The sequence below is a fragment of the Symphodus melops genome (assembly GCF_947650265.1).
Source record: "Symphodus melops genome assembly, chromosome: 3".
Taxonomy (NCBI): Eukaryota; Metazoa; Chordata; class Actinopteri; order Labriformes; family Labridae; genus Symphodus; species Symphodus melops.
In genome coordinates this window covers 21800557-21811317 of record NC_136693.1, presented here as the reverse complement: position 1 = coordinate 21811317, position 10761 = coordinate 21800557, and the positions used below count along the sequence as shown (strand labels likewise).

Here is a 10761-nt window from a genome sequence, read left to right as displayed (position 1 = left end):
TACTTATTGTGAATTTGCGCAACACAAATATTGATGAAGTGATAGAATGATATGTTAAGGATAAAACTTTTTGTGCAGGGTTGTTTTCAGGGCTGATTTTTTTTTATTAGGGTGCTGATGCTTTTTTGAGAGTGTTTTTTCTAAACCGTGTTTCTTCCTATTTACATCTCTGTTATATTTTTTATTTATGTTGCTATTTTCTTAAAAGTGTTATTCAATTTCTTTTTGTGTTTGATATCTGTCAAATTATATAAACAAATGTCAACAAAAAAAATAAAGAGAAAAAATGTTTACGAAATAAAATCCATATTTATTTCTTAATGCACCTTGGTTTAAATGTTTAAAGGATGCTGTTTGGATATTTACTCATTGTGTCAATTTCCCATGAAGACAGCATTCACGATTAATAGTTTGTAAGTAGCCCAGAAAGATGTTGATGGTGCTCTTTCATGATCAGAGTAACGTACATAGTAGAAGTATAGAGAAGATTAAATTCTTGTCATCAAACGTTAAATTTGCCATCTGGGATAAATTGCTCTTTAAATTCCCTATATCAAACATGACAAGGTGCAACACTGCACAACAAGTACTATTGACGCAGGTATGTAAGGAAAAGTATTTTTGTCTTACATTGCAGCATATTGTTGTGTAGTGAGTCACCAATAACATTTGTCACGGCCTTGAGTATGAGCATGCAGAGACATGCCGAGGACTACATACAGCTTTATTTTTCAATTCCATGTCATGATGTATGATGCAATTTCACATAAGGTATTGAGACCCTCAGCTCACTTACTGTTGTGTCTCCACTCAAGAGCGACACTTTTCCCTCCCCCCTCCCCTCTCTTTTTCTTTCCCCCTGCACAAAAAAAAATATCTTCCAGTTCAGACTCTGCCTTCAGTCATCCTGTCAGGAAAGCTTCCCCAGAGACTTCTGGACTTAAAGTTGGTCCCGGCAGTTCCTCTGCTTGTGGCCCCCACAGGAGGAGCAAGGTCACAGTGGACCTGAGTGTCAAAACTTTCACATACCTCCACAGAAATCCTACACATGTATTTCTTTCCCGATGTTTGTTAGTGATGCAAATTGAATTTTCTAAAGGCAATTTCTTCTAATGCAAAATTAGATTTTAGAGAAGGAAAACAGACTAAAAGAAGGATGAAAGAATGATGCACATGTTGCATCATGTATTTCTTATGCTTTAAATAGAGAAGGAAGAGTTAGACTCTGCAGACGACATTGCATCGATGGATAAGGATTCATTAAGGATAATGTGTTCTGTCACATTTCCAGAATGTTTTCCATGTTTGGGGATATTTTGTGTGCTTCTTCCTTAGATACACCAAATAAATACATTTCTTAGATACACCAAATAAACATATTTCTGGGGAATGTTAATTTCTATTAATAAAAAAAGGTATTACCTTATTTACTGACTGAGCGAATTTATTTTAAATGAAAGTTATTTAAGATGGCTTTCTAACATATGATCTGCATTGGTCCTGCAAAAGTCTTGAACTTTTAAAAAAAAATGTCTGTTGAATTCTTTCCTCAAGCTCTGTTTTGATGTTTTAATGTCTGTAAAGCACTGTGAATTGCCTTGTGTCTGAACAGTGCTAAATAAACTTACCTTGCCTGCCTAGAAAAAGAAAAAAACATGAACTAATTTCTGAAAAATAAATGCTCTGTTAGGTCTAAGCTTGATTAAATTAACAGCATTAAGGCTTTGAGGTCCAGAGTGTTTGTTTGTGTTGGCTTGGAAATACCCAACATGGATAAAATTGTATTCCTCCTCTTTTTATCTCATGTCATCCTTGTCATAAAGACTGCAAAGTGCATCATTTCATAATTTCCTCATAATCTCTCAGAGAAACACCTCAAATTTCTTGTGACTGGCATATAGAAACAAAAACTATAAATCAAGACCTTCTTTATAACTTTGCATTTATCTTTTAGATTTGTTAATTTTATGAGGCAAAATTACAAGAATGTCAACACTCCAGATATTAATATTTAAAAAAGATAAACAGCCTATTCAGTCACACAGACAAGCATTTCTAATGTTTAGTCAGCTTTCTTTGATTAAAGAAAAAATGGTGGAAAATATGAGAAACACTTCTTATATGATACAATTAGAGAAATGTGACACACTACTTTTGAAAAACAGTTTTGACAAAATCTGGTATGGTATAAGATTTCAGTGCATTAATTATAGCTGTTTTGAATTTAATAAAAAGGCAAATAAATGTGTGCTCTCTATTATGATACTGAACGGAAGGGGCACATCACACTTTCTTGCCTGAAATCCACAGAACCACATGAGACATAGATTCAAGTTCACGAATGAAGGATTGAGTTGAAATCGATGGGTCAGGCCGGAAAAACAATGTTTGAAAGTCCAGTATAAACTCTAAATAAAACAAAATATTGTTTTACTGTTAAGTTAATAATTTGAACTGACATCAGGCCCATAAATGCATGGACATATGGGGGAGTGAGCCCCTGTTGCAACGTGTGGGAAACTCTTCTTGGGGAGAAAATGAAACATAAACCGCGATGCACTATGTAGTTATGTATCTTTATATTTTGTTCATTTAAATATTTGCCACACACAAAAATTCGAAAACTTTAAAAAGATTAATCTATGTGCAAATAAGGTCAGGCCTGTATTCCTGCGCCATGTGTGTCTGTTAGTGGCCGTTTAGTGACACGTGGTGCTTGGCTGCGCTGCAGTCCTCGCGAGCGCTGGGTGATCTAATTACGTGCACCCCTGCACCAATTAGAGAATTACATCACACCTTTAAATGGACTAGTCCTCTTAATCATTAATGATAGGGTGTCATTCCCTGACGGCGTCTAGTTGCATTGTGGCAACATGACACATGCAGACACAGCTCGGAGTTAATCAGACATAATGTGGGGGAAACGATACTGTCAAAGTGTTCCGGTACAAAATGTGTAAATAAATATTACAGTATATTCATTTCAGCTGGGGCTACCACTGTACACATATATGCACCGTTGAAATCGGGACGGTCTCTTATTGAAACGATCTATCGAATGAGTGATTTGTAGACGGGGTGGGTGGGGGTTGGGGGTGTCAGCGGTGTTTATTTTGGTTTTTGCCTAACGAGGGGAAAACGCCTACTGATCCTATGGCCTACAGGTAGGCGATTCAGGCGTCACTTTCTGACGGTCAGAGGACGTGATCTCTGATCTATGAGAGAACACAGACTAATATGAACTAAACAGACTTTTTTTTTAATGGAAAATAAAAAATATATTAGCCTAAGAAAACCAGTATACTTTCATAGTTAAGATGTTCTGCATTATTGGCACATTTAGACACTGTGGGCTGTATTTTGATTTGTGTAATTTTCTTGTCTTTCTTTTTTTCCGAAGTAGGCCTACTAAAGTGATAAAGAGTGCCCTAAAGCCTTTTCCCACTATTTTTTTTTATTCAATATTGTCTTATCACAGAGTTATAACTACCTCCAGTTTTTATTTTGAAAGGCATGAACTAATTTTACCGCTTGTTTATTTTGGTTTCACAACTCGGACAGGTTTTTAAAAGTATTAATATAACCCGATATGTCAGTGAATTTGAATGTAATCTGTTTGAGCCTAAAGGGGATAAGTTATCAATTTTAACACAGGAAATGTTCTGTTTTGAAAACATATACGGCCTCATAATGATTTTCTGCTGTAAGAAAGTCAAGAGGCCTGCATTCTGCTCTGTAAACGCCATTGTTATCCTATCTCTGTTATCTTAATCTGCTCACATTGTTTGCTTATCTTATTTGAAATAGCTCAATTACAAATCTATTATCTGCCCTTTGTCATTCAAACTGCCGATTAAGTCGCTGTCAACTCTTTTTAACGATTTGTTTACACGTTCAAAGATGAAAATACCTTCATAGTTTTATTTAGCTACAGGGAAATCTTTTTTGTGCGCGTAAAAAAATCAAACAAAAAAAAAACAATTGTTTTGCCTAACAAGCAGGTATGTGCACAGATTTGGACATCCACAGCGCCTTGTTTAGACCTGCACACTGTGTAAAGAGCTCATTTAGTCTGAGCTGTCATTGGCCTGACCCTCATGCAATAAAGCAATACACTAAAGAAAAATAAACCAAGGTGGAGAAGTGACCCTTTACGAGCTGATCCCTGCTCCCTACACAAACGAAGTGGTTTGTGGAGGGTGCTCCGCTGTGTGTGTGTGTGTGTGTGTGTGTGTGTGTGTGTGTGTGTGTGTGTGTGTGTGTGTAATGTGGGGGGTGTTTAGCGTAGCTTATAGTTTAGTTTAGTTTGTTGTGGCTTCAGTCAGTGTATCGCTTGCAGGTGATGCCAGGACTAGATAAGAGGTCGCCGATCCCTCCGCGCTGTCTAGACCGGTCTGTGACTCAACCAGAGAAACTGGACTGATCACAATTTACAGCAGATTTTTGCCCCCGAGATAGTAAATGACCATCGGCCGATTCCTGTCACATAACCGAGGGGGGAACCCTGAAGATGGAGGCTGACGATAAGACAACAGAGCCTGCAGGCTGCAGCGCAGCCAGGACAACTTGATTTAGGTCAAAGTAGACGAACGAATCTTTGAATCTGTTCTTAAGATTTGAATGCAGGGGCTGTGTTACTCCACTGTCAAGAGGAGGAACGATATGTCTCCTCCACGACTTTCACTTTCCCTCTACTATTATTGCTCTATAAGTTTCATGCTATTAGATTGTTTGTGTGAAAGATGAACAGATGTTTCTATTAAGTTGGATTGTCCAATAAAACTAAATCATTTCGACATAAATAGAAACCGCCTGGCCTGCAAAAAGACTGGTCATGAAGACACTTAGTGTATTCATCTTTTTATTTTTTTTAATCAGGTAATATTCCCATAACGAACCGCTTTCCTAACAATAAATAATATAACAATAATTTACTTTTTGTTCGAGAAGCTCAAACAGCCTGTTTCCTGCCCTTTAGATAAAGTATTTACAACACGAATAGTTTGCAGATTATCATGCTCTGGCCTTAAGAGAAGGAGTCGACTGGACTCCATAACGCAATAATGTATCAAAAAATTAGACACAATATGATCACAATGAAGAAATCGCAAAAAAATGTCCTTCTGTTTCGACGTGGAAATGTCTCCGGTTTGTTTCACAGCGGCAAGTTTTTCTTGTAGTATATCCATCGAGAAGTCTTCTGTACATCTTCTCTTTCCATCAAGTCATGCAAAAGTTGATCTGCTCAGTTTTTGTCCAAGCTCAAAAAAAAAAGAAAAAAAGAAAACAAGTCGGGAGTCACTCGATGCTTTCTCCTGTCCGTAGTTTGTGATGAGTTGGTCACATGCAGGGGACCGGGATCATGCTGCAAATGTCCCTGCAGGAGAAGAGGACCCGGCAGGTCTGAGAGGCCCCGTTTCACGTCTCCACCGGGCTGGGTACCATACTGTTGGGAGTGTCCGGTAACTGAGAAGACAATGAAGTCACGTCGCTTCCCGAAGAGTTCCCGAGAGATCCCGATTCAGAGAAAGACACCTGAATAGACAAAAATACAATGCATCAGAATGTGTGTCATTGTGAGTTTTTTATTTTTATTTTGGAATAAACTGTAGACTGTAGAAAGTAAAATTATTGTAACGGTTCATTTCATTATAGTAGATAATAAATCGTGTTGTCTTTTTTGTGATACAATGCTGTACTGCGTGCTCTCAATGTGTGTCAGTCTAAGACAGACAGACAGACAGACAGACAGACAGACAGACAGATAGATAGATAGATAGATAGATAGATAGATAGATAGATAGATAGATAGATAGATAGATAGATAGATAGATAGATAGATAGATAGATAGATAGATAGATAGATAGATAGAGATAGATAGATAGATAGATAGACAGATAGATAGATAGATAGATAGATAGATAGACAGATAGACAGATAGATAGATAGATAGATAGATAGATAGATAGATAGATACACACACCAGTTGTTGGAAGGCGGGCTGATCCAGGTCACTCTGCAGGGCAAACTCACTTAGAGCTTTCCATGGAGGCTGGTAGGTCTGAACCTCTACTGGGTTCCCCTGCACAGTGCTCTCGTGTCGGATAGGACTCCCCGCAACCAAAGGTGTCCCTGTAAGGCCCTGCAGATTCTGAAAGATGAATTTAAATTGAATGTGAAACGTTACCATAGTTATAAACGTCATGTTTCCTATAAGCATCCTTCGCAAAGTAGACATTTTTAATAGGTCCTTGTGGTACACTAATCAAATTTCTTTTGCAAATCAAATTATTTTTGGTGTGAAATCAAAATGAAATGCTAAAGCCATAATAAATGAGACAGCATATTTCCCCCAAAAGGTTTCCTCTCATGCAAGGAGCAGATACACAGTCAGTGCTTAGAGGCAGGCCAAGTGTTTTTGCAGAGGATGTTTTTCCTTTGAGGTCAAGCAACTGAAGCCAAAGCAGTTGATTCATTATTCATTGACATAAAGTTTGAATACAGAATAACACTGTAGCCAACTGGAACGGTTTCAAAGAGTCTTTATAAGTAAAGTAAAAAGTTCAGTATAGAAATGAGTCAAATAGGCAAGTAATGATTAAAAAGGGCCATACCTCTAAAACAATTCCAAGGCAGACACAAGTTAAATAGACTAAAAACATGTTAATTGTCTTCATATGGCTTGCCTGTGTTTGTTCTAAATTATTTTTAAAGTTTTTAGCCAGTACTAAAAAAGATAAAAGCTGGGTAAGCTTATTTACCACCCATCATGATTATAAACAAAGCAAAGGCATAAAACCATGAAAAATAACAAAAAATGGTTGGTAGTAATCAAGTGGTCAAACTTACGAAGATGCTTACAGTCTTATCACTGTGGTGCTGCTGCTGGAGCTGCTTCATCAGGATCGACTTCTTTTTGTCTTTGCAGCGTTTGTTCTGGAACCAGACCCGGATGACCCGGGGGCTCAGGCCGGTCATCTCCACCAGCTGCTCCTTCATGAGCGCGTCCGGCCGCGGGTTGGCGTTGTAGCAGGTCCGCAGGGTGTGCAGCTGCTTCTCGTTCAGCACCGTCCGGACCCGCGTCGTCTTCTCAGACTGCTTGTGCACGTGGTTTCGGTGAGGAGCCTGCCGCACTGATACCGGGTCTGCAGAGGGCAGGAGGGGAGAAAGAAAAGCGCCGTGTGAGAGTGTCACAGGGGCCCCAGAAAATCTAATCATTTCCATCTGCAATGTTTGGATGGATTTATAATCAACTTTAAAAGACTGAAATTTAACCAAAATCATTTAATAAAAAAGAGAAAAAGAAAAGCCCATTTAAAAACTCAAAAGCTATCTCTTTTTCTGAGTGGCTTTTGTTCTCCCTTTTCGTTTCAAAAAACATTTTTATAGGCTATCCCATGGAAATATGGGTCTATGGGCAAAATCCGGCATCAACTGCGTAAAGTTGTTCTCCTAAACGAATACGTGTTTTCTAAGGCTACGTTTTACAATTCGAATCCTACATCGATTTTTACAATCCTTACGCAATAGGCCACAGTCGGGGTGACTTCAGATACAAATCAATTCTTTAAATCCCACCACATATGAAAAAAAGAACCCCGCATTTGCGATATAAAATAGTGCCTGTGTCTCCACCTTATGCCCGTGTCCTCTGGCTTTTTGAGCTGTGTGAATTCTTCTAAATGAAGCGCTTTAAAACATTATTCACACATTTGCTAATAAGTTCCTTTCTGCTGGCAGGGTGACAGCTCTACACACACACTCTCTTTCTCTCTCTCCCTCTCTCTCTCCCTCTCTCTCTCTCTCTCTCTCTCTCACACACACACACACACACATACACGCTGGATGCACACTAGACAAACAGTCGAGACTCAAATAGGCCTACAAGATTATTCAGATAATAGAAACCGAGCAGGTTAGCGCTAATGAGATCAATTGTGAAATTAAGCCGAAAGAAAGGTGGCACACACACCTGACAAAATAACAAACACACACACTCAGCTCGAAAGTCACCAAACAAATTATCATGAAGAAAAATAAATAGAATTTAAAAAAGATAACCCTTGACTTTTCGAGCATTTTTTATCTTGTTCAAACTTTCATTAAGAAAAGGTTCAGGCTATTTTATGCTTCATTTGTAAACACACACAAAAAAAGTTTACTTTATTTTTGAATGAAGGCCTCATTTTGCCTAGGTATAACTACAGAATTGTTGAAGCTTCTTGTGTTTTCTTACATAGACCTAGGGCATTAGAACTTTTTTTTTTTAAAGAATGCACTTAATAATAATAATAATAATAATAATAATAATAATAATAATAATAATAGCCAATAACGATAGGCTAATAACAATAATGGGCTAATACGGACCTGCCAGGTGTAGTGGTCTGTTGGGGTGGATGTGTCCAGGGCTGAGAGGGCTTCCAGCGGAGTTCCTCTCAAGCAGCAGGCTGTGGTCCGCCCGGCACAGCAGCTCGTCTTCCCGCAGAGAGAACTCGTCTCCCGGCAGCAGCTGCCGGCTGCACACCGAGCACCGAAAACACTCAATGTGGTACACATTATCCCGAGCTCTCATCACTAAATCGCTGCTGCTGAATCCCAGGTTGCATTTTGCGCATTTTATTCCAAACAGTCTGCAAAAAAAAGGCAAGCAAATGTAAAATGAAGAAAGACGCAAATGACAGGGACAATTTCTGGCCGGTAGCCTATCAACGAGTCTGCAGCTTTAATGTTCTTGATTTCCAATTTGTGTTTGAATGAATACAAACATGGAAATGTATTTTGTCATCTTTTTGGTAACATGCACAATGATTATAGCTAAATGTGTTATTTTCTTATGTTTATGCACATTTCTTTAGGCTACAATGCTTTTCTAAAATTAGGTTTACAGTTCAGGTATGTGGCTAAATATTTTTAATTAAAGAGTGTAAACGTAATTCAGAGCTTAAGGACAGCATTTTCAAACTCATACCTTACATAGTCTCGTTTGCAATACGTTTTTCCGTCCCGGACGAAACAAGTGCAGGTCTCGTCAAGGTACTGGCTGCACTCCGCACACTTGAGGCAGGCTGCATGCCACTCCAGGTCGGGAGAGACTCTGAGTATGTACTGGTCATGGATCTGACTTCCACATCCGACACACATCGCGAATCCTGGCTTCTCTGCAAAGACACCGCAAACTTGGAACCACAGACGGAAAAGAAATGCGCTATCATGGGTTATTGACGCACGAATCCCTTCCTTTATTAAAATATATCCATAGTTTTGCAGTGACTCCTCTTATCTGCAGACTGGACAAGTCGTTCTGTTATGTAACGAATACTTTGCTAAAATTCGTACTGAATCTATCAATAAAAAAACGCTTTAAAATGAAAAGCCACATAAACAAATAAATTAATACAAAAATGACCTGAGCAATCGCTGCACTGCTCAATATATCATGCAGTCCATAATGCCGCTGCAACGACAACCAAATCTGCCATTGAAAAGTCCACCGATCAGTTTATGTGACTTACTTTTGGAATGATCCCCCATATCACCCAAGAAAGAAGAGCTGAAAATAATATCCACCATACAGGAAGGATGAAGGGGATTGTGGTCGATGCAGAAAAGATGTTAGGAGATGACTGGCCCTTCAGCTGCCTCCCTGATAACGTGTGTCTCTCCGGACTCAGGGGGGGCGGGCGAGGAGTCTGAAGGGTCCCACACGCGGCTGACCTGACGTCACGACGTATACGACGGTCTCTCCAATGGCCCTACAGCAGTGTGTTCATTCTGTCAGCATGTAATAAAATACAATAAAACTGCAATATTTGTATGTCTTTATAAATATTCTGGACGCAGACGACATTTTATGTAGTATATGACCTATAATTATTACCAGAAATAGCCACATTACAAAACTTAATATTAAAACTTGTGGGAAAACTTCCGAATATTGAAAATGTTGACCATTAAAAAATCCACAATGGTGATAGGTTAAAGTATCCAAAACTTGGGCACAAATCAGACAATAATTGGATTGAGATTCAAGGTAGGCTTTAAAAACGGAAAACATTTTTTAATGCTCTCAAATTACAGAAAAATAAAGAAATGCATCATACGACAACGTGTTGGAAATAGGCCTATTTAGTATTTAAATGCATTTAATGTCAAAGAAAGTCCAGACATTTTAGGTTGAACAATAATTTGGTCTAACATTCAAGAAATATCTGAACAATTCGGAGACTTTTAAGTAGGCCTATAAAAAGTCTATGTTTACCGCCATGCACATGTTCACACTGATACGATGTTACTTTTTGATCTGATCAAGCATTTTCGATTCACTAAGGCTATAGCTCTTATTTATAGCTTGGTCAAGTATCAACTGAATTCCAATGTCATGAAGAGATAATCATTTTACTTGAGCATACACAAGTCATAACTTTGCTCTTCGACAAGGAGGATAAAACGACGATAATTATTGTCTTGAATTGTTGTCATGATTTAGTTTTTTTTCCTTTTTTTTGTTGCCGTATTATGTATGGGGTTTTTTTTAACATAAAAATCATCAGAAACTGAGACCTCTGATGAGTCCGGGTTGCTCATCTACTCGAGAACACGGCCATCTACTGGAGAAACAGCAGAACTACATCGACCAGAAAAGGGATCAGTTCGAGAGGCAACGGACATACAGCAGAAAGGACTTTAATGCAATATGAATCTGTCCATTTAACTTTATGTGAAGATTAAATGATATTTAAGAATATCTCAATATTCGC

The 10761-nt window shown here is 38.4% G+C and overlaps 1 protein-coding gene across 3 annotated transcripts; it reads right to left on the bottom strand.

Moving 5' to 3' along the window:
• Window positions 1-4871: 4871 nt before the first annotated feature.
• Window positions 4872-9607, bottom strand: isl2b (ISL LIM homeobox 2b). Of its 3 annotated transcripts, none has more exons than XM_079339956.1 (6): window positions 9517-9607; window positions 8973-9162; window positions 8372-8634; window positions 6851-7146; window positions 5985-6152; window positions 4872-5535 (listed from the first exon to the last, which is right to left on the bottom strand). In XM_079339956.1, exons 1-6 carry the CDS (start codon window positions 9572-9574, stop codon window positions 5419-5421), a joined length of 1092 nt encoding a protein of 363 aa, XP_079196082.1. In that variant the 5' UTR covers window positions 9575-9607; the 3' UTR covers window positions 4872-5418. The 3 variants fall into 3 exon arrangements, with proteins under 3 accessions (XP_079196082.1, XP_079196084.1, XP_079196083.1); XM_079339958.1 differs by having other exon boundaries at window positions 6035-6152; XM_079339957.1 differs by having other exon boundaries at window positions 6863-7146.
• Between the last annotated feature and the right edge of the window lie 1154 nt (window positions 9608-10761).